A 24,382-nucleotide genomic window follows, 5' to 3' on the forward strand; every position below is an offset into this window, starting at 1 on the left:
AACACTAAAAATGTTGCAATCCATTTCCATCTTCAAGGTGAAGGAATATAAGAATTTGATCTTGAAATAGTTCATTAGACATCTTGTGCATGAGAGTATGAAACTGCTGAGTGTGTGACAGTGGGAACAAAACAAAATATGTGGTTGGTGCGAGGACGTCTGCGTTTCAGAACAAAAAGATAACCCAGGAGCAGCATGGATGACAAGACCCACAGGGCCAGCTGGTGGATAACAACTGGTGACCCTATATGGAAAACTACAACCAGGAGGAGCGAGCAAGTTATTCGGCAGGAGAAGAAAGACCAATGAGAGCAAGCTAAAGTTAACTGCAGTTTACACATAGCCAATAGAATAATGACAGAATGCCTTTGTTGATGTGCCATTTGCATATTGTGTAGTATAACTAATGGCTGGGCAACTCGGATGTAGAGTACGTCTGCTGGTGGCAACAGAGGCGTACAGAGGTGTATTGAGAGGGACCCGAGACCCAGGTGATGTATTAGATTTGTGTGTTAGGAATAAATCCACTCGTGTGTGAAAATGCCGGCTTCCTGATACCTTTCTATTGCAGAACGAGCGCGCATATTGTTGGATGAGTGGCAGTTGGGTAAAGTCACAAATTGGAGTCAGATTAGTAACTCGAGTTCAGGTTAAATTAGAAATATATTCCAACAAAGGCAAATCTAAAAAATCAACTCCTATCAATGTATGTTTAATGTATTGATTATTAATCGCATGAAATCCTGTGTCCTGTTGTTAATTTATTAATTGCGAATGTACTTCACATCAAATCCAGTGTAACCAGAATACTGAGACTATCTATTACTTGTTGTATGTTTTTTGTGTGTCTACTGCTTGTTGTGCCTTATTGTGTGTTTAATGTTTATTGTCTATTACATATCTGTATGTTGTCCATAATGTAAGGATATCTGGCCAATATCTGAGGCTTTTAATAGCTCGCTTGGGGTGACCTTTCACGCATCCGACTGTGTAATACTGTTTGTTGTATCATGTTGTATGTCTTGGATATTGCGTGAATAAACTAAACTACATTAATTGAATTCTTCCCACGAGAGTCAACGTTCAGGTCATTACCGCAAAAAATTCACTTGCAAGCACTCCGCTTTGTACAGCCACGCCCATTTATTTTCTTTTTCCTTTCTATTTTGCCTAATAAACGTGGGACAAACCCGGTTAAAAACAAATGTCGTGGCTATTTTCTCAAATTTTAAAACCGGAATGATGTACACATTAATGTGCAGATATCAAACAAAAAATAACAGAGCATCCTTTTTAGATCCAAATACAGAAGCCTGTTAGTGGAGTTGACGGTATATCTGATTATCTCTAAAGGTAGTAGTACAAATTGTATTGTGGTCTGAAATATATTAATATATTATAATATTTTGGTTCTCCAACACGCCCGTGACCTTCGTGAGTTTTAACTGTTCGGATGATGAATAAATGAAAGAACGAGTTTATCACTCTCGTAAACTTGATTTAGCTTCACAAACGTCTTACAAACTTGATATGTGACGCTATAGCTTTTTGACGGGCATCAGAACAAACCAATCATATTCCATAAAATAACTCAACCTAACTCCTGATTGGATGGATAACTTCCTGTTTTTGTAGCTTCGCTGACGGTCGCCTGAGAGGTTCTAAACCAATAGTTACAAGTTTTTATCGACTGTGGAGTTGGGCTTGGGCTCCTTCGGTAATAAGGATTTTGGTGGAGACACGTGGATCTAGTTTGGCTCGCCAATGGCTTTTGTTCGAGTTCGTTTTCCACTAGAGCCTCAATGATTTCGACCAACATGGAAACAAAAAGATTAGAGATCCCCTCTGGCATACTGGACGACCTCTGCAGGTAATCGGATGCTTAATGTTGTTTGATAGCTATTTTTATAAACATATTTGTGGGTCTACATTATTCCACTTTCTTTATAGAGCCCCGTTTCCAACACTTTTTAAAGATATATTATTGTTTTTATAACGTAAAGTCGAACTTCGGCATTCTGATCTATATTAAGTGCATTTACTGACAATTTTGGTGCTAGAGTCAGACTCTGCACTTGACAATCATACAAAATATCGATAGGATTTTATTGATTGATTGATTGATTGATTGATTGGGTCTCTTTTGTGCCAGACGTTGAATGCCCCTGCATGCACAGTGTAACGCGATTACTGTTGTACTAACCTGGATTCATACACAATTGAGGCTCCATATACACAATTGAATTAAATTCACAAAGAATAACGTCGTCGCTGCTTCTGTAGGTCTTGTTTTCTTTGTCTTTACTTCCGGAAGCATTTGTTTTTCAGAATGCAGTTCCCCCCGCCAAGGGTGTTCTCAGAAACTAATGCAATAGAAATCTCACAGCAGCTGGAGATTTGATAGCATGGCCATCGTTAAAAAAACAAAAAAAAAACAAAAAACTGTACGAATACTAATTATATTATAACGCAAGAAAATGAGTAGCATATACAGTGGAGTGAAAAGCATTCATATTCCTTGAACCTTTCCCCCACATTATGTCACATTTCAACAACGAAGAATTTCATTTGGTGTTCATATAATGGCCCAACATTGAATGGAAAGAAAATGATATGTACATGACTTCAAGAAACTAACAAATAAAAGTAGCTTTGAAAATATGGCATGCAAATTTATTATGCTTCCTTTAGTCTGATAACCTTAAATACACCTCCTCATCCTGCGTTTGTATAGTCGATTCATTCTACACATTCCCAGTGAGGAAAGGGACAACGCTATCCGGGTGTGCTTCCAGATTGAGTTGGCACACTGGTTTTACCTGGACTTCTGCATCCCGAACACTCCAGCCACTCCACACTGTGGGATAAGAGACTTTGCCAAAGCTGATATCCTTTCTCCTCAAGTAACATTGCCAGTGGGGTTTTCTCCTCACCTCTTGATACATTGCCAATTTGCCATGCACTCAGTCTTGAAATTTATTGAAATACCATTGTTTGCAAAATAAAATTGTTTTTGCAATGTGAGGTATAACACTGTAAACTATTTGAAAAACAAAGTCATGACTTTAAATTACTATAATGGCAAATGATCATATTTTTACCACTTTTTTATCAGTTTACATTGTGCTGATTATTTATCTGTGGTCTGGGGTTGTGGACAACCCCCAAAATTCCTGGTCGACTTTCAGTCCAAATTTTCAACCATGAAGTTGGTCACTGGGGCAAAGAAAAAAAAATGCCGTTATCCCTAGACAAATTAAATCGACTACAGTACACTGCATGCTCTTGACCTAATGGTCCTCATCAACAATTGAATGATGTGCAATGGGATACAGTGAAGTCAAACACGTATTTGTAATATCTGAAGTTGGTTTCAAGAACACGTTTTTCTTGACAGCAACAAACTTTTCCAACACTGCCCATTCCTTTTGCCCCATGGAGAAGATGTGCAGAAAGTCCTTGAACAGTGGAAAGAGTACAAGATGGGTGTCCCTACTTATGGCGCAATCATTCTTGATGAGTTATTAGAGAGTGTGAGTTTTATTTGCAGTTACTCATTCAGCAATATTGGAAATTAATATTAATTTCACTTCAGTTGATTTTGTTGGACTAATAAATGACTAATAAAAAAATTACTTTTCCCCCCAGGTATTGCTTGTTCAGGGCTACCTCGCAAAGTCAGGCTGGGGCTTTCCCAAAGGGAAAGTCAATGAGGATGAAGCGCCTCATGATTGTGCTGTTCGTGAAGTGAGTTGTGAAGCAACCACTGAACAACTGAAGGCACAAGAAAATGTCTTCATGGCTTACTGTATGTCAGCCATGTCGAAAATCCGGCCCGCAGGCCAATTGCGGCCCGTGGTCAAATTTCATCAGGCCCGCAGCCTCTGTGATAAAATCTTTAGTATGTGGCCCGCCGCCATTGTTGACCAGCGCTTTAATACACACGTACCAAAGCTATTTTATATTTATGCCGCAGAAATGTAATCTCGCGCGACCCGGCGTGATTTCACAGCGAGAACATGACTCCAGCTGTCCTGCTATGCGGAGCATGCGCAAGTCAAATGCGGAAATAAACCCGTTGTAAAAAGGGTACGCGCGAACCGGCTGCGTCAACCCTGTGTGAAATGTTCATGAGGCGAAAATAATTTTAAACTCATGTAAATTTAAGGTATTTCATACAGTTTGTTCAATGTTATCGTATTTTATGTATTACTTATAACTCCTGTTTAAAATGTTCATGAGGCGAAAATAATTTTAAACTCATGTAAATTTAAGGTATTTCATACAGTTTGTTCAATGTTATCGGACTCTTCAGATATGAATGAAAGGCAGAATTTATGTTTTTAGAGTTGTTCACATCTGCCTGAGTGGCTTATATTTGGTTATTTTGTCATTTAAAAAATAAAGACAATTAGGAGAATGAAATTTGTTTTATAACAGTGTTTATTTGGATGAAATTGTAGTTAAAAAAAAATGTCCGAAAAAACTACTGGCCCCCGGGCCCCTTCACTTTATCAAATCTGGCCCTCCTTGCAAAAAGTTTGGACACCCCTGCTGTATGTGCTATATGTCTCTCCACAGGTGTTAGAAGAAACAGGCTTTGACATTAAGAATTGTATTGACAAAGATATGTACATAGAGCAGAAAATCACTGACCAGCTTGTGCGGCTCTATATCATACCAAGAGTATCCAAGAATACAAAGTTTTATCCCAAAACGAGAAAAGAAATCAGGGTATGAATTTTTTTAATTTTTATTTAGAATAACTTTTTTTAAAGATGTATGATTATGTAATAATAGATTATCTCGGTTTCTATTTTAGAATATCGAGTGGTTCCCGATTGAAAAGCTACCATGTCACAGGAACGACATGACCCCAAAGTCTAAACTTGGACTTGCCCCCAATAGGTTTTTCATGGCCATTCCATTCATAAGGTAGTGTATGTGTGGAGAAAAGAGTGTACTCTACTGTGCAATTGAATTTGAAGTTGCTTCTTGCAAAGTTATTTTATTTGGATGTTACGTTTGACATAAGTGTGACATGTTTTTTGAGTGTCTGAAAAAGATCACAAGGATGAGTCATGCAGTTTCACCTATGACATAATGGCTTTCAATTCTGCAATGTCATTTCAGAGCATTGTGACTTGTCAATTGGTTCTAGCTACCCCGAGAGCTGTTTTTTTTTTTTTAGATGTGACGTGAACCATTGATTACTTATTTCTGTTCCCCTGGTGCAGGCCACTAAAAGACTGGATTAGCAGGCTGAAAGGTGAGCCTCCAGATAGTGATGACGACTTTGCAAGCAATGGCACCACTCCAGGCAAAACCTCAGACAATACACGGTAAATGCAGCTCATCATTCTCAACTGAAACCTTTTTGGCGCAGTTGGTCATTATCTTACATTACATGACATTTCTGTGTCAGCAGAAGGAATAGATTAATGCTCTACTTTCTTTGCCACCATCAGTAGACTATCAACCCAATGGAATATACTGTACTTCTATCTATACATCAGTACTTTTCAATATTGTGTTATTGACATTCTCTGTTTGTCTTAGATCCAAATCCCGGCGCATCACTGCAATTGAAGTATTTCCTGGAGATGGGTATACCAAATACAAGCAGCAGAAGGAGCTGAGCCAATATGAACTGAACCAGGTTTGCAAAGACAAGTGACCTTGATATTACTATTTAAATTTCTAAGGTTATACAGCTGTTTGTATATTTATAAAAAAACAAAAAAAAACCTGTCCTAAACTGTGTATTTGATTTGTGCACCATTAACAATGACTGCTGTTGACTCCAAATAACATACTATAAACCTTGGTGAAATTGGGTTTCCCCCCTCACATAAAAATTCTGTGGTCACTCGAGTGGTAGGGCCATATCATTTGACTTAAATGACTCCGTGTTTGCTTCATAACATTATTCCTTCTGTGTAGAGCCAACAGTTAAAAGGCAATGGGAAGAAATCCCAGGAGTCATCTTATCTGAAGAAAGGACTAAATGAAAATGGATTCAGCAGCCAGCAGGTCAAAATATTATCCGTCTGTACAGTTTCTTATGAAATGTATTGTTTAACTCTGGTTGGATCTTGATTGCACTTTTTATTTGCTCATAACTAGTCAAGCATCTACATCCGAATTTAATTCATTCCGGGACCTACTTTGTATGTTGAAATAGTCGTATGTTGGATCAAATATTTCCATAAGAATACACTGTAATTTGTTTAATTCGTTCCACAGCCGAAAAAAAACAAAATTAACTTTTTAATAAATACTGCAGATAATTAATTACTGTGAGGGATGTAAAAAAATTTTTTGCAAAGAAATAATTAAAAAAAAAAAAAAAAGGGGGGGGGTTGGTTATTGTCACTGTAACTTAGAGATACATACCGTATTTTTCAGACTAAAAGTCGCTCAGGAGTACAAGTCGCATCAGCCATAAAATGCACAATAAAGAGAAAAAAAAACATATATGTCTCACCAGAGTTTAAGTCGCATTTTGGGAGAAATTTATTTGACAAAATCCAACACCAAGAACAGACATGAACCAGCAACAACAGGCCAAACAATACGGTATGCACATGACATAAACACAAATGAGGAGCTGAGAACAGGCCTGACGTAACATTAACATTTATTCAAATAACTATAACATAACACGTTTATGAAAACCATCTGTGTCACTCCAACTCATTAAATCCATCGAATTCTTCGCACTTTGTGTAAACAACGCCACGTGTGCGGTGCGCCACTGACGTCGGACTCGTCGTCAGTTGCAGTTCAAATTATTCCACAGGCTCATATAACAATATATAAACTATACATCAAATAATAATATAAACAATTTTATCGAACCACCTGTGTCACTTCAAATCATTAAATCCATCGGAATCTTCGTCTTGTGTCGTCACAAAAAAACACACACACACACACACACACACACACACACACACACACACACACACACACACACACACACACACACACACACACACACACACACACACACACAGCTGTTGACTTCGGACCTTCGTGCGCCGCTGACGTCAGACTAAATATATCAAATAAATGTAATATAAACAACAGTTTTAACGAACCATCCGTGTCACTCCAAATCATTAAATCCATCGGAATATTCATCCTCTGTGTCAATAAAAAAAATAAAAATACAACTGTTGACTCTGGACTTACCTGCACCGCTGACGTCAGCCTCGTCGTCAGTTGCGGCTCCATTTATTCCACAGATCTTTGTATATAACTATATTGTAGCATTACCAAAGTACCAGGCAAGACGTGGGTTTGGTAACTGGCTCTTTATTTCACGAAACAAGAGCTCAACATGTGTGTGCGCTCCAAGCAAGCACCCTGGATCGCTCTTCCTGTCCGCCCCCAGTTACATTTTAACTTTCATCTTCACCGTCTTCTCTTCCACTCAGTCCAGGCTTTCTTTTCTTTGCCACACTTTGTTCCTCACCATTACTCGACCACTCTGCAAATATCTTTAAGAAAAGCGTAACATCTCTTCCAGGGTAAGGCTGTGACGTTTAGAGATGGTGGTGATCCCCTTGCATGGCTTGACAGCTTTGAGAGCTTTCTTCCACTTGATCGTTGTCGCTTGATCGTCGAAATTGTTGACATCTTCTGGCCATGTTGTTTCGCAGAAGCACTGACATCCACTCTACGCTCATGTTTTCATATGATTTCTTTTAGTTGTTAGGAAATCATCACCTTTCTTTTTTCACCACTGCTACCGTTTGCGTTAGCCTTCTTGGGATATGATAACGTGACGTGATACGCTGTCGTCATCCCGACACGCTGCCGTCTAGCGGGCTAACTGCGATGACATATGTTGGGAATTACTTCGGATGTTGAATCAGATATTTGATAAAATTTCAAATCTGATTTTGAAAAATTCTAATTTTAAAGCAATCATATGGAGAGGTTTGACTGAAATGTCATTTCATTTACTATTCATACAGAAGGAAGATAAACGGGTCATTTCCAGAAGACTACAAGACAGGTTTGAGAAAGGTATGTTGTGTGGTTGTATGGACATCTTGCTGAGACCATTAGCCAAGATAGTCATTTTACCAGTGGAGTGCAGCAATGCACTTGATATCCCTAATCTATCTAAAAGAAGACGACAAAGAAGAAGCGACTATAGCTAATGCTCCACAACAGCTAGAATGTTTGCCAGTCATAATAGCTCATTTAATTCTATACCAATTGTGACGCAGATTGAGTTGTTACAGACGTCAGACATGCAGCTACTATGGTACAAGCCACGTGTCATTTTATAATGGAGACTTGAACAAAGAGTCCAATCGCAGGACCCAACATGACATGTTCAACATGGCAGAAAAAGCTCTTGATATTTATGCCAACGGCCATCTGCCTTAAACATGCGTGTTTTCTTATTAATTAATGATTTTCAGGCCACCCCCCCTACGTCATTTGAAAATGTTTTGTGCAGCTTTGCAACTTGCTGCATTGTTACCTTTTGAAATAACAGTAGAAGGGGGGGGGGGGGGGGTTGAGCTCTGTGATCAACACGCGCATTGGTTTGATTACATCAAATCAATGGGGAAGATTTGCAGGCGAGTTCATACAAGATTCAAAAGAACATCAGGTAATATTTCATGTGTACGGACTCCAAACATTCTCTTAAGATGTGTCAACTGATTTTTCAACAGGATTTAAGTTTGTCACCTTCATAAGTGCCCAATCAAACGAGTGAACAAATGACTATTCATTTGTGTACAGCACAAAAGCGCGTGAGTGTGTGCGAGAGTGCGTGTGAGAGTGCGTGTGTGTGAGTGCGTGTGTGTGAGAGTGCGTGTTTGAGTGCGTGCGTGCGAGTGAGAGTGTGAGTGAGAGTGTGTGTGTGAGTGTGAGAATGTGTGTGAATGTGAAAGTGTGTGTAAGAGAGAGTGTGCGTGTGTAACCTACTAACATGGCTGATGAAGGCAATTCAAACATCCCAGCAGGTGACTCGTTCACTCCAGCCTGCCATCTGGTGGCTGCCGTGCACCAAATCTTGTCAAACTTTCAACGTTTGACAATCTGTCATCTGCGTCAGCCTCCGTCATTTTGCAGCTTATTGTGTGTGTGTGTGTGTGTGTGTGTGTGTGTGTGCGTGTGTGCGTGTGTGCGTGTGCGCGTGTGTGTGTGTGTGCGTGCGCGTGTGCAATGAAGCTTGTAGTACTGATGTGTACTGTAGCTGAACGTCTCTTTCTACAGGTGGGATTTCATGCAGTTCTTTTAATGGTCAACAGACTGCCCATCAAAAAGACTTGGAGCACCTTCTGTCATCCAAAACATTCCTCAGTTTTAAATTTGACAAAGATGCCATCATGAGATGTTTTGACTTCTGATATGGTGGACAAAGTGGTATGCCTCCGTACTCTGGAGAAGGTTGTTAAGAAATTTACCCCTGATATGTTTCATGTCAATTTTACTTGACAACACAGTGTAAAAACAGTTTTCATTCAGCAACCTTCCTCAGTCTGCACTTCAGACATTTGAGTACAGTGTTGTGGATAATCTGCCAAGGAATTATTGTTTAGTTATTTGTATTTTAATAATTTGTAAAAACCACTTTATATGCCTCTAATCTAGTTGCAGTTTTCTTTTGAATCCTGAAGGAAAAAATTGTGTTGAAATTGATTACTTTACTATGAAATAACTCATATATATATATATATATGAAATGTATGACTGAATTTGTTAGACTTCTGTCATAGTTTGTGTTGGATTAAAGACGAAAAAGATTGCCACAATAAACCCTATGGATTGCTAGGTTTAACTTTCTAAAATAATGCCTCTTGTATTTAAGACACATTAATCTCATTGCTTTTACGCTAAAACTAAGTCGTCATGTTTTTGTGTTATTTTCCAAAAGATCTGTTGTACATTCACATGAAATGACTGTATTTGAATGTGAAATAAAGGGTCTGTTTGAAAGTTTGATACCGTGCTTATTGTACAGATAGTGGTATGTTAGCTATGGTGGATTTTGAGTGATTTGAATGACCTGACTTCACAAATGTAAAATATGATGAATAAAATACATTTTCCCCATACTTTGGTTTTGGGTTTTTTATTTTTAAATTATACTTTATAATGGCCAGAGCTGTCGCTCTGATCAACTCACAGAACTCATAGAGACTCTGAGACATCACTGTGCAATAACATCCTCGCCACTTACATTTTGTTAGTTACCTGAATGTTGACAGTCACTTAAATGTTGTGCAGAGGCTGAGATCAACCGGAGTCAAATTCCCTGTTTGGCATGCACAAACTTGGTCAAAGCTGATTCTGATAAAGGACTGTGACTGAGCAGACATATTTGATCACCTTATAGGCCTATTCTTTTTTTTATTTCTGTAAAAATGACATGTTGGACAATGAGCAGTCCTGTAAGTTGGGCAGATTTAGTCAGAAGACATTGGCAACCCGGTGGTTTGGTGGTGCACTGGGTAGCACGTCCACCTCACAGTTTGGAGGGTGCGGGTTCGATTCCACCTCCGGCCCTCCCTGTGTGGAGTTTGCATTTTCTCCCCGTGCCCGTGTGGGTTTTCTTCGGGCACTCCGGTTTCCTTCCACATCCCCAATATATGCTTGGTAGGCTGATTGAAGACTAAATTGTCCCTAGGTATGAGTGCGAGTGCGGATGGTTGTTCCTCTCTGTGTGCCCTGGGATTGGCTGGCAACCGGTTCAGGGTGTCCCCCGCCTACTGTGCCCGATGATGGCTGGGATAGGCTCCAGCACGCCGTGACCCCCGGAAAATGGATGGATGGATGGATGGACTTTGGCAACCCATGCAGGCAGAGGAAGGCAGCTCGGAGGTCCTTGTGGGTCCTCATCAGAAAACAGCCCTAGGTGAATCTCGTTGGAGCGGACAAAGGCTCGCCTCATATGCAGAAGTGTGGGTGTGGGCGCGCGCTGATGGCTGCAGGCAAGTGTCTGTTTTATGCCCGAGAGAGCTGGGAAACCCCAATATAATTTGGTAATTAATAATTTTATGATTAATAATCTTAGAGATATACAGAGAGAAAAGAACTCGGAAATAAGATAATTCTCATGGTTTAAACAGAATGCAAATCCAGAATTGATTACTGGTTGGGCACTGACAATATTCTTAATTAGTGTGAAGGCGAAGGCCTTCACACTATTGTTATTAGTGTGAAGGCGAATGCCTTCACACTATTGTTATTCTACTTTATTATTTTTCTTCTTATTTGTGTGAAGGCGAAGGTCTTCACACTATTGTTATTAGTGTGAAGGCGAAGGCCTTCACACTATTGTTATTCTACTTTTGTATTCCTCCCACTTTTTTGACACTTAACTACTCCCACATGCTTTCACACGTTCCAAAAATTCACGGCATGATTGCTACTATTTTATTTGTTCATAACATTTACCGTTTATGATAATTAGCAAATTTGTGCCTTAAAATCCCCCATTCATTCTTAATGGCACATTCAACACGAGCCATATTCCCGGATGAGTTCGAATCTAACATTGGCCGTTATTTTTTATTCATTCATTTATTCACGCTAATAATAATAATAATAAGAAAAAAAACTAGAATTGGCAATTTCTGGAGAAATTGCGTGTGAAGGCGAAGGCACTTCACACTATTGTGGGACTCGAAATAATGATTAAATGAAATAAAAATGGTAAATTAATTATGATGATGATGTTGAATGAAATAAATTATTAAAATGAAATAATGATTAAATGAAACAAAAATGGTAAATTAATTATGATGATAAAATCAAATAAAAATGGTAAATTAATCATGATGATGATGTTGAATGAAATAAATTATTAAAATGCTATTTTTAAATAAATAGAGAAATAAAAATGGTAAATTGATGATGATGTTGACTGAAATAAAATATTAAAATGATGTTTTTAAATTAAAATTAAATGAATAAATAAATGAATCAATAAAAAATAAATGAGTTGAGGAAAGAAATCATGATAAAAGTTGTCAGATGTCAGATTTGAACTCGCTTGGGAACATGGCTCGTGCAGAATGTGCCATTCTCTACTAAATGAGCTAAACAGTGACTTAGTGTTACTGTGGTGGCATGATGCTATTAAACGAGAAATAAAAATGGTAAATTGAAATAAATTATTAAAATGATGTTTTTAAATTAAAATTAAATGAATAAATAAATGAATGAATAAAAAATGAGTTAAGAAAAGGTGTGAAAGTTGGAATGGGGTGAATCGGATAAAGCATGTGGGAGTAGTTAGGTGTCAAAAAAGTGGGAGGAATAAATTGTTTAATAATAATAATATAAAGAAAAAGAAAATAAAGTAGAATAACAATAGTGTGAAGGCCTTCGCCTTCACACTAATAATAATAAGAAAAATAAAGTACAATAACAATAGTGTGAAGGCCTTCGCCTTCACACTAATAATAATAAAGGACAGGAATAACAATAGTGTGAAGGTCTTCACCTTCATACTAATAATAAAGGACAGGAATAACAATAGTGTGAAGGTCTTCACCTTCACACTAATAATAAAGGACAGGAATAACAATAGTGTGAAGGTCTTCACCTTCACACTAATAATAAAGGACAGGAATAACAATAGTGTGAAGGCCTTCACTTTCACACTAATAATAAAGGACAGGAATAACAATAGTGTGAAGGTCTTCACCTTCACACTAATAAAGGACAGCAATAACAATAGTGTGAAGGCCTTCGCCTTCACACTAATAAAGTAGAATAACAGTAGTGTGAAGGCCTTCGCCTTCACACTAATAATAATAAGAAAAATAAAGTAGAATAACAATAGTGTGAAGGCGCCTTCACACTAATAAAGTAGAATAACAATAGTGTGAAGGCCTTCGCCTTCACACTAATTATCCATGATATTTACCCAACCAACAACCAAACACTTTTGAAGACGAAATTTAAAATGGATGTAGGGAACTGTGTTGATTGTGAAAGTGAAATTGAAGATAGACCATCTTTTCTTTTGGTTTGAGTCTGAACACGTTTTGGCTTGACTCTCAACAATTGGCTTGTTCAAAAGGGCTACTCTTTGTTACTCTTAATATTTCTGATGTTAAACATGGCTTTTTTTCACAATTGTAAATCTATTATTTTGTTAATAAGCCCCTGGTGGCCGGGCCTTCGCCCATGAGGCCCGGCTGGGCATAGCCCGTAAAGGAACATAAGAGTTTGAGCTTAAAGTAGTTCATTAGTAGTGTATGAGAGTGTGAAACTGTAAAGTGCTGAGCGTGTGGGGGGGGGGGGAAACAAAACAAGATGTGTGGTGCAAGGAAGTGCAAGAATGGAATGTTCCAGAACAAACGAGATAACCCAGGGGCAGCAAGGAGGACAAGATAACCCAGGGGCAGCTGGTGGATAACAACTGGTGACCCTGTAAGGAAAACTACAACCAGGAGGAGCCAGCAAGTGATTCTTCAGAAGAAGAAAGACCAATGAGAGCAAGCTAAAGTTAACTGCAGTATACACATAGCCAATAGAATAATGCCAGAATGCCTTTGTTGCTGTGCCATTTGCATATTGTGTAGTATAACTCATGGCTGGGCAACTCGGATAGAGAGTACGTCTGCTGGTGGCAACAGAGGCGTACAGAGCTGTATTGAGAGGGACCCGAGACCCAGGTGCTTGTATTAGAGCTGTGTGTTAGGAATAAATCCACTCGTGTGTGAAAATGCCGGCTTCCTGATACCTTTCTATTGCAGAACGAGTGCGCATATTGTTGGATGAGTGACAGTTGGGTAAGGTCTCAAATTGGAGTCAGATTACTAACTTGAGTTTATGTTAAATTAGAAATAAATTCCAACACCCGAAAAGAAAATGTGGGTCCCCCTACCCATGGGCTCACCACCTCTGGGAGGGGCCAAAGGGGTCGGGTGCAGAGTGAGCTGGGCGGCGGCCAAAGGCGGGGACCTTGGCGATCCGATCCCCGGCTGCAGAAGCTGGCTCTGGGAACATGGAAGTCACCTCTCCGAGCTGGTGTGTGAGGCAGAAAAGTTCAGACTAGACATAGTCGGACTTACCTCCATACATAGTTTGGGCTCTGGTACAAGCCCTCTCGAGAGGGGCTGGACTCTCTTCCACTCTGGAGTTGCCGACGGTGAGAGGCGTCGAGTAGGTGTGGACATACTTATTGCCCCCCGGCTGGGCGCCTGCACATTGAGGTTCACCCTGGTGAGCGAGAGGGTACCCTCCCTCCGCCTTCGAGTGGGGGAAAGGGTCCTGACTGTTGTTTGTGTCTATGCACCAAGCGGCAGCTCAGAGTACCCACCCTTCTTGGGGTCCCTGGAGGAAGTGCTGGAGAGCGCTCTTTCTGGGGACTCCATTGTTCTACTGGGTGACTTCAATGCTCACGTGGGCAATGACAAAGAGACCTGGAGGGGCGTGATTGGGAAGAACGGCCCCCCCGATCTGAACCCGAGCGGTGTTCTATTGTTGGATTTCTGTGCTCGACACGGATTTTTGATGATGAACACCATGTTCAAGCATAAGGGTGTCCATGTGTGCACTTGGCACCAGGACACCCTAGTTCGATGATCGACTTTGTAGTCATGTCATAGGATTTGCGCCCGCATGTTTTGGACACTCGGGTGAAGAGAGGGGCGGAGCTGTCAACTGATCACCACCTGATGGTGGGTTGGCTCCGATGCTGGGGGAAGAAGCCGGTCCGACCTGGCAAACCCAAATGCTCTGTGAGGGTCTGCTGGGAACGTCTGGCAGAATCCCCTGTCAGGAAGAGCTTCAACTCCCACCTCCGGCAGAGCTTTTCCCATGTCCAGGGGGAGGCGGGGCACATTGAGTCCGAGTGGACCATGTTCCGCGTCTCCATTGTTGAGGCAGCCGACTGGAGCTGTGGCCGTAAGGTCGTTGGTCCCTGTCGTGGCGGCAATCCCCGAACCCGCTGGTGGACACCGGCGGTAAGGGATGCCGTCAAGCTGAAGAAGGAGTCCTATTGGGCCGTTTTGGCCTGCGGGACTCCGGAGGCAGCTGACAGGTACTGGATGGCCAAGCGGAACGCAGCTTCGGCGGTTGCTGAGGCAAAAACCCGGGCATGGGAGGATTTTGGCGAGGCCATGGAGAATGACTTCCGACTGCTTTGAGGAAATTCTGGTCCACATCCGGCGTCTCAGGAGGGGAAAGCAGTGCACAGTCAACACTGTTTACAGTGGAGATGGCGTGCTGCTGACCTCGACTCGGGATGTCGTGAGTCGGTGGGGAGAATACTTCGAAGACCTCTTCAATTCCACTGACACACCTTCCATTGAGGAAGCAGGGCCTGGAGACTCTGAGGCGGACTCTCCAATCTCTGGGGTCGAAGTCACTGAGGTAGTTAAAAAACCCCTCGGTGGCAGGGCCCCGTGGGTGGATGAGATCCGCCTGGAGTTCTTAAGGGCTCTGGATGTTGTGGGGCTGTCACGGCTGACATGCCTCTACAGCATGCGTGGACATCAGGGACGGTGCCTCTGGATTGGCAGACTGGGGTGGTGGTTCCGCTCTTTAAGAAGGGGGACCGGAGGGTGTGTTCCAATTACAGGGGAATCACACTCCTCAGCCCCCCTGGTAAGGTCTATTCAGGGGTGCTGGAGAGGAGGGTTTATCGGGAGGTCGAACCTCGGGTTCAGGAGGAGCAGTGTGGCTTTCATCCTGGCCGTGGAACAGTGGACCAGCTCTACACCCTCGGCAGGGTCCTCGAGGGTGCATGGAAGTTCCCCCAACCAGTCCACATGTGTTTTGTGGACTTGGAGAAGGCGTTTGACCGTGTCCCTCGGGGGGTTCTGTGGAAGGTGCTTCGGGAGTACGGGGTGCTGAGCCAACTGATAAGGGTAGTTCGGTCCCTGTATCACCGATGCCAGAGTTTGGTCCGCATTTCCGGCAGTAAGTCGGATTCGTTCCCAGTGATGGTTGGACTCCGCCAACGCTGCCCTTTGTCACCGATTCTGTTCATAATTTTTTGGGAGAGAATTTCTAGGCGCAGCCGAGGCGTTGAGGGTGTCCGGTTTGGGGGCCTCAGCATCGCATCCCTGCTTTTTGCAGATGGCGTGGTGCTGTTGGCTTCTTCAGGCCGTGATCGGCAGCTCTCACTGGAGCGGTTCGCAGCCGAGTGTGAAGCGGTCTGGATATAAAGGTCAGCACCTCCAAATCCGAGTCCATGGTCCTCGGTCGGAAAAGGGTGGAATGCCCTCTCCGGATCGGGGATGAGATCCTGCCCCAAGTGGAGGAGTTCAAGTATCTTGGGGTCTTGTTCACGAGTGAGGGCAGGATGGAGCGCAAGATCGACAGGCGGATCGGTGCACCGTCGGCTGTAATGCGGACTCTGTACCGGTCCATCGTGGTGAAGAGAGAGCTGAGCCAAAAGGCAAAGCTCTCGATTTACCGGTCGATCTATGCTCCCACTCTCACCTATGGTCACGAGCTATGGGTCGTGACCAAAAGAACGAGATCCAGGATACAAGCGGCCGAAATGAGTTTCGTCCGCAGGGTGTCCGGGCTCTCCCTTAGAGATAAGGTGAGAAGCTCGGTCATCCGGGAGAGACTCGGAGTAGAGCCGCTGCTCCTCTACGTTGAGAGGAGCCAGATAAGGTGGCTCGGGCATCTCATCAGGATGCCTCCTGGACGCCTCCCTGGGGAGGTGTTCTGGGCATGTCCCACCGGTAGGAGACCCCGGGGACAACCCAAAACGCGCTGGAGAGACTGTCTCCTAGCTGGCTTGGGAACGCCTTGGGGTCCCCTGGGATGAGCTGGATGAAGTGGCTGGGGAGAGGGAAGTCTGGGAGTCCCTCCTAAAGCTGCTGCCCCCGCGACCCGACTCCTGTTAAGCGGAAGATGGATGGATGGAATATTATTTTGTTGGCCAAACAATACATACACAAATATGTTTCTTTAAAACACAACCAATCATTCTTCATTGGAAAAATGATCTGAAATCCTACAACATTTCGTTAAAACGTATTAACACCAAGAATGCTGTAAAACTGATGTGCACTCTTTAGATATAAGATGGAGTTACCCTGTGATGTCTTTTTTTTCTGGTATCGTGTATGCTTTATTTTGGTTCTGTCTGTCTGTAGTTGTTGATATGTGCTAAGCGATGTGATTATACCTCATGTGTTTGTTTGAAGAAAAAACAAAATTACTATGTGTAGGTGGCGGTAATGTACCTAAACGCTGGTTGCCAACTGCCAATCAAATCAAGTAAGACGAAGAAGAAGAAGACGACGAAGAAGACGAAGACGACGACGACGAAGAAGAAGAAGAAGAAGAAGAAGAAGAAGAAGAAAGAGGTTTCCATTTCTAATTGATCAACGCAATCATAAATGTGGTACGATCTGATTTAAAGTTATTTATTAATTCAGTCTCCGAACGCTTTATCTTGACTAATGCACTCTATATTTGTGGGTAAACAGCTAATAGTGTCATTAATATAAAACACTGTCGTTGGTAAATCGTTATTTTTGGAGCGTATGGCGGAGAACTACTTTCCCAATGTGGACATTTTAGCATTTCTGGTTCGCTAGTGTACGTGTATTGGAGGGAAGCCATGTAGAAAATGAAACAATTGTTTATGATGTATTAAACACGATTCATGAGATTGTCGTCACGAGGGCCAGAAGGTGGAAGCAGGGGTGCGTGAAATTTTAAAATATATTTAATTGTTGAGAAATCCTCAGTTCAAGCATGAATTCGGTTACTAATGATCTATCCCTGTCTCTTTTTCTCTTTCTCTATCTCTCTTTCTCTTTCTGTCTTTGTCTTTCTCCCTCTTTGTCTCTGTACCAAACCCGTTTTTGTCAAGTTTCCCTCTCATTACACAGGTGAGCACTTGTAAGATTATAAGAATGTACAATACAGATTTGTTTATGGCCCCTAATGTCCATCCATCCATTTTCTATACCGCTTTGTCCCCACGGCTGTCGCAGGCATGCTGGAGCCTATCCCAGCCGTCATCGGGCATTAGGCGGGGGACACCCTGAACTGGTTGCCGGCCGATCGCAGGGCACACAGAGACGAACAACCATCCGCACTCGCACGCACACCTAGGGGCAATTTGGAGTGCTCAATCGGTCTACCAGGCATGTTTTTGGGATGTGGGAGGAAACCGGAGTGCCCGGAGAAAACCCACGCGGACACGGGGAGAACATGCAAATTCCACACAGGGAGGGTCGGAGGTGGAATCGAATCCTCCACCCTCCTACCTGCAGACGTGCTACCCAATGGGCCACCGCGCCACCCAGGCCTCTAATGCATGGTCAATAATATGCAGTCTCAGGCAGCAGTACAGTTTTGATTCTTCTTTTGTAGGTACTGCTTTCTCCTCACGAGGGTCACGAGCAAACCTCAATCATTCTTGTCTTGATTACTTAATTTCATATGTAACTACACTTTTAAGTGTTTATTTAGTTTTTCATCCAGTTGCTTTTGATATCATTAACATGTGGTATGACAAAATTTACAAAAATGAATTCCCCGCGATCAATAAAGTGTCTCTCTCTCTCTCTCTCTCTCTCTCTCTCTCTCTCTCTCTCTCTCTCTCTCTCTCTCTCTCTCTCTCTCTCTCTCTCTCACACAAATGTTTTTGATAATGCACTGTACGATCAGAACAACAGAATGATAAAAATGCTTGCTGAGCTGAGTAATTTTTTTCTGTGTGTTACAGTGAACCATGTCGTATTTCCGTCTAACTTCGAAAAACTCTGCGAAGAGTCAAAAAGCAAAAAAATCCTCGAGCACAAGTTGTTTCAAAGACATTCACATCGATGAAGAAGTCAAAATTTCAATTAATTTGGCACTGGAGAGATTTCGTTACAGTGACCAGAACGGTATGTGATGTAAAACAAGTGTAATTATAGGCACCCATTCATTCCATTGTGAGCAGCAAGAATTGATAGTTCAAAACTAATCTTCCCTGAATCAACAGAGATGGCGTTCCCTTCTTCGTTTTTCTCCAATGACCGAGCATTCATTCATCGTGCAGCACAGGCTTTGGGATTCATTTCTAAAAGCAAAGGGTACGTATTTTAAAAAAGGTACAAGTTACTGTAAATATACAAAAGTGTTTTCATAAAGAGTTCTTCTGCTGTCGTTTTTGTGGTGGCCTTTCGTGATGATCGAATTAATTTTCTATTGGTAATTTTACTTTTCTAAAGGGTCATTACTCACCACTTAATTTATAATTCACTAGAACTATCTAGTGTTCGTATTGAACTGTGACAACCAAGCCTTTCAAATAGATTTTAGTCTTAAACAAACAAAATATATTTTTGTAATTTTATCATGTTTTTATGCTATTTTAGCAGATAGCATCCATCCATTATCTAAACCGCTTTATAGTTTAATTAAACCCAAAACACAACACAAACTGTTTACCCAAACAGGTGAAGAGCATTTCAGATCTGTTTTGCATTACCCCTAAAAATAAAATCATGCACCCGAAGTGCATGATACAGTTGAATAGCGTTTCAAATCTGTTTAACATTACCCCAAAAAATAAACTGTTTTCAAAAATTTTATTTGTTAAATGATGCACCCAAAGTGCATAGAATTTTGAGACTGTCTCCTGGCTAAATTTACTCCACTCTGACATGCATAGCTTTACGCTTTACGTCCATAATGTGTCACTTCAACATAGTTCTTTGGCACTGAAATGCAACAAAACTGCACCAAATTCCTGTGCAATAAATATTACATATTAGGTGAAAGGTTGTTGTGACTTTCAGCCTGTCGGATCAGTGATTGACACAGCAAGCAGCACCTATGATTTGTTTGGCACGCTTAAATTTCTATTAGGACCATTTTGTGGTATCAGTGGGCATTTAAGAAGCACAGAAATAGCAAAAAGGTGAGTTATTAAATTAAGATAAGATTACCAGGGATGAGAATTTTCCGTGAATCCGCGGATTTCCATGTTTTTTTCCGTCGAGAGTATTATTTTCGTGAACATTTTGTGAATTTTCGTTGAGAAATTTATTTTATATATATGTGTTGGGTCTGAATATGATCAGACATTAAATCACATGCTGGAACGAAGAGGAGAAGACAACCAGGATGAGTTTACTCGCGAGGAGAACGATAGAGAAAGGAAGCTCAGTTACAATCTCCACCAGTTCTGAGTTCCTCCTCCACGTGCTCCTCTTTTTAATGTCTTGGTTGCCCTGGTTACAGAGGCGTTGCCACACTAAAGGGAGGGGAGATAGTGGTTGTAGCAACACTGATTAGCTAAGGAATGTAGTGTAGTGTGATCTAGCACTTGTCGGCCCTCGACCCCCGCATTGGGACTGCAGAGTCTGCTTTCTTCCCCCAACCAGTTGTCCTCTCCATGAGTGGCCGACTCCTCCTCGACTGTGATCAGATAACTTGAAGCACGTTGAATGTCGCTTACCTGTGGAACAATGCAACTAAACCCTTGCTAAGTTTATCTTCTTAGTAAACTAACACAACACATAATAATAATAATATCTAGCCCTACTTAAACATTTCAACACATATTAAGTAAATGTAAGGTAACTGGTATACAGTTCCTTAAACGAACATTGAGTAAATATGGGATAACTTTAATGTGACTACTTCAAACTGTATATATCCAGTTTCTATCATCTACAATCTATGAATCAAAGCTACAGTTAACTAAAAGGAATGAAGTCCCTAAACAAAGAACATCTCGCAAGCAAAGAAGACCTGCTCATTGTCATTGAAGACTTCTTACAAAACAAACATAAAAGGACAGGAAGGAACCATAAAGCTGACGGGGATCAATAGACTTTCTTTAAACTAAATACAAAGTATTTAGTTTAAAGGAGAGTCGTAAACTCGTAAAATATAAGGCCTCCTGGTCTGGCAGGCCAAGGCTTTCCCGAGATTACTCCAACAATATGTGTGTGTGTGTGTGTGTGTGTGTGTGGGGGGGGGGTGTAGGGAAGTGGCCGGGCAACTTTAGCCTCGGCGACTCGCGAGCATTCGCCCGCCGCGACGGCATCTTTTGGCACATCTCAAGGCAAAATTAGTTAAGCTGTGAGTACGGAAATCGGTTTGCCTCTAAACCTAACTCACTGGCAGCAGTGATGCGACATTTGTTTTAGGCAGCATTTTGGCACTACTTTCGTCACATCGTTTCCACTTGTTAACTTACGTGGAGAACTAGTGTTTTTACACCTCCACAATGTAAATTTGCGATTGGGTTTTCATCACTTGTAGACGAGTTATTTAGTTAGATAGAGCTAGGGCAGGGGTGGGCAATTCCGGTCCTCGAAACCTGCATGTTTTATAGGTCTCCCTGCTGCAACACACCTAATTCAAATGATCAGGATTGTTATCCAGCTTCTGCAGACCTTGTTAATTATCTGACCATTTTAATCACGTGTGTTGCAACAAGGTGACATAGAAAACATGCAGGACACCGGCCCTCGAGGACCGGAATTGCCTACCCCTGATCTCGGGCCTACTCAGCAAAGGTTTTCGACAGCATGAGGATCGTGCCAGGGAAATAGATGAGGATGGCTCGAGAGCAGCGTCATTGTACAACTCGGAACACAGTCTACGGACCACGTGCCTGACAGAACATATCTGTAAAGTAGATGTCCCGGGGAAGGTTTTGCGTATTTTCTGTCAACATATGATCAGCTATGGAGGCCGCGGCGCTAGGAACATTAAGGAGCACATCGAAGCAAAAAAACACAAAGGTACTTTTTTACTTTTACAAGCATGTGGGTTTAGAAAGTAACATGATGTTACATGTAAGCTAATGTTACGCTATTGTCATGATATTGTCATGATATAGTTAAAAAATAAATCCCCTTCGCTACTTTTCAGTGTTTTTTCACATTTGCCATTCTCATCCCTGGATTACATTTTTTGGTCAATTAACGGAAGACATTGTAGTTTTCCCTAAAATTAAAAAAATGGTAAATTTGCAAATAAATGATGTCTTTTTTTTTTTGGGTTGAACAGCAAATTCATGGATAACCACACATACTTACATACTTATTTGCTTATTACTTATTCGTTGCTCTTGTCTGTTCGTTTTTACTCTTTGTGCTATTTGATTGTATGTGTTGTGTACTGTGTCTAGTCACCGTGGGACGGTGGGAAACGTAATTTTGATCCCTTTGTGTGTCTTAACGTGAAGAAATTGACAAAGCGGACTTTGACTTTGATAGAATTAGCTTTAAAAATGTATGTCAGTTAAAAAAATAGAATCTGGCTACGGGTTTTGACATATATTGTTTGTATGAACCATTTCAGAAACATACAAATGAAGATTTATTTCTGTCCAAAACACAAATGGTAATGTTATATTTTCTTTTTCAGGAAAGGCTCAAATCGCTTCGTCACGATCAGGAAAAAGAATCTCGACAGTCATAGGTCTGCCATGCTTCTGACACTTTCCCAAACCTCTTTACATGCCGTCCACATCCTTCTTCAGAAGTTTCCTATCACCAGTAAAGAGCGTGAAGACCTTCAAGCCAGCAGCAAAAGCAAGCGGTCTGTCGCTTCACAACATGGTGAGTTTTGTTTCAGTTTTTGGTAGCAGAAATTAAGTCACAATGATGGACTTTTGGAAACAGCACTTTCTGGTTCACTGCTTTACTCATCACAACATATTTGATTTGAACTTAACGTTAGGGATGGGATGGGTCTCACAAAGACCTTATTTTAACGTAATCAATATTTTCCTTTTGAGTTTGTGAAGCATGTATACGGGGAGTGTGAAACAGAAGCGTATTTCATTGGCTTAGCTGGGTACACACTTGATTTTTCATATTTGTTTTAAACATGAGAACCTCGCACAAGACAAGGATAAAAATCCCCAAGTGTGTGTTTTTTACTTCTCTATTGGTGGTGTACTCAATAAGTCCAACACAAGCACACCACACTACACAAATAGCTTTATTTTAGTATACAATCGTGACTGTGATCTTGTATGTGCCAGCTCTTGGCAGTTTGCACAAAATGCAGTGTATATTGTATGTATATTGTAGCCTTTTATACCTAATCAGGTGCAGTTATTGAATGTAGAATCCACAGTCTTTGAATTATCATTAAAAAAAGTCATCAACAACTGTAAAGGTTGCAACATGTGCACCCAATGGTGTCAATAAACCAATAATAAAATGCATATTGGATTTCAGATTGTGTTCAATATTTTCATATATGTACAGTGAATGACAGCGCACTAAAAGTTGTAGTCATGCAAACGTTTGGCTGTTCTAGTCACATTTGGACAAAGTTGTATCATGTTCTGTCTTCTATCAATCAGACAACAGCTTTGACATGAACAGGCCAAAGGGGTGCCTGGATAGTGGCGTTTCTGTGGTTCCCCCAAGGAGGAGGACATCAGAGTTTGACAGTTTCCGCTGTGCGCTGCCTGTGTATGAGCATGAGGAACAGATAGTCAGACTAATTGAAGAAAACAAAGTGGTACTGATCGTAGGAGAGACGGGTTCTGGAAAAACCACCCAGGTAAGAGAAGGATTGCAAAATCAATACAATTGTTTATGAATACTGCTCAGTGACATTTTTGTACATTCAGTGTCACAATTTAACTGGTCGTCACTTTTCCACGAGCTTTCCACTGCAGGGACTTAAAGTGGGTGAATAATTTTGAACACCCAACATCTAATGATAAAAAAAACTTTATATTATTATATCAATTTTGTTCTGCTTCATGATTGTGTCCCACTAGTTTTGCTTTTTCACAAAATATGCAATTTTATCTTTATATTTGAAAGCTGAAAAGTGGCAAAAGGTCAAAAAGTTCAAAGAGGAGGGTAATGCATTCGTGAGGCACTGTTTATTTTTTTTTAGGGGGGGGGGTTTAATTTTTTTAACCCAGATCAACACATTAGTTTAAAAAACCTTACTTGGGGAATTCTGGTTGCCATGAGAAATTTACTGCATTGCAACCAACATAAGTAATGTTTAAGCACAGTGGAGGAGCCATTTGGATAAAAACAGATCCGACCTGAGCAGATCTTGCTTCAACATTAGATAGTGCTTATTTTTGGTGTGGGTTTCACTGTTGGGTTTGCCATTTAAATAATTGGATTTTTCATATACTTTTGATCAGATTCCACAGTTTCTGTTGGACGACTGCAGCAAGAAAGGAGAGCGCTGCAGAATTTTCTGTACTCAGCCCAGACGTCTGGCTGCTATCACTGTCGCTGAGAGAGTGGCAGCTGAGAGGGGAGAGACAATCGGCAAGACTGTTGGCTATCACATTAGACTAGAGAGCAGGTAAAACCCCTTTTACTCAAAATTTCCTAAATAATGATAAAAATAATAATAATAACAATAATAATAATAATAATAATTTCAGAGCTTTCCGCCTTGGCAGAGCAATGAAGTTCTTGTG

General features: G+C 41.2%; 2 protein-coding genes across 13 annotated transcripts in view; both read left to right on the forward strand.

The window, feature by feature from the left end:
• The first annotated feature begins 1,637 nt into the window (after positions 1-1,637).
• On the forward strand, positions 1,638-10,086 carry dcp2 (decapping mRNA 2). Its single transcript, XM_085926351.1, has 11 exons — positions 1,638-1,870; positions 2,735-2,886; positions 3,406-3,533; positions 3,649-3,747; positions 4,582-4,734; positions 4,823-4,935; positions 5,238-5,342; positions 5,560-5,659; positions 5,944-6,033; positions 7,986-8,037; positions 9,247-10,086. The coding sequence occupies exons 1-11, from the start codon at positions 1,803-1,805 to the stop codon at positions 9,378-9,380; spliced, it is 1,194 nt and encodes a 397-aa protein (XP_085782477.1). The 5' UTR covers positions 1,638-1,802; the 3' UTR covers positions 9,381-10,086.
• Positions 10,087-17,186: 7,100 nt separating this feature from the next.
• ythdc2 (YTH domain containing 2) overlaps positions 17,187-24,382 on the forward strand; it is a 58,339-nt gene continuing 51,143 nt past the window's right edge. For 3 of the 12 annotated variants that reach the window (XM_085926359.1, XM_085926369.1, XM_085926371.1), the window contains exons 1-6: positions 17,192-17,356; positions 18,692-18,854; positions 18,953-19,043; positions 22,339-22,532; positions 23,288-23,490; positions 24,098-24,264. In XM_085926359.1, coding sequence (XP_085782485.1) covers positions 18,698-18,854; positions 18,953-19,043; positions 22,339-22,532; positions 23,288-23,490; positions 24,098-24,264 — 812 coding nt within the window. In that variant the 5' untranslated portion in view covers positions 17,192-17,356; positions 18,692-18,697. The other 9 variants (XM_085926360.1, XM_085926363.1, XM_085926361.1 and 6 more) reach the window with 9 other exon arrangements.

This window comes from Syngnathus leptorhynchus, chromosome 12, assembly GCF_054491065.1.
Source record: "Syngnathus leptorhynchus isolate UIUO chromosome 12, UIUO_Slep, whole genome shotgun sequence".
Taxonomy (NCBI): Eukaryota; Metazoa; Chordata; class Actinopteri; order Syngnathiformes; family Syngnathidae; genus Syngnathus; species Syngnathus leptorhynchus.

Coding starts and splice junctions, on each gene's coding strand:
- dcp2 (XM_085926351.1), top strand. CDS start 1,803: ATGATTTCGACCAACATGGAAACAAAAAGATTAGAGATCCCCTCTGGC. Junction 2,887..3,405: donor AAGAGACTTTGCCAAAGCTG/ATATCCTTTCTC, acceptor ACAGCAACAAAC/TTTTCCAACACTGCCCATTC. Junction 5,343..5,559: donor AAAACCTCAGACAATACACG/GTAAATGCAGCT, acceptor TGTTTGTCTTAG/ATCCAAATCCCGGCGCATCA.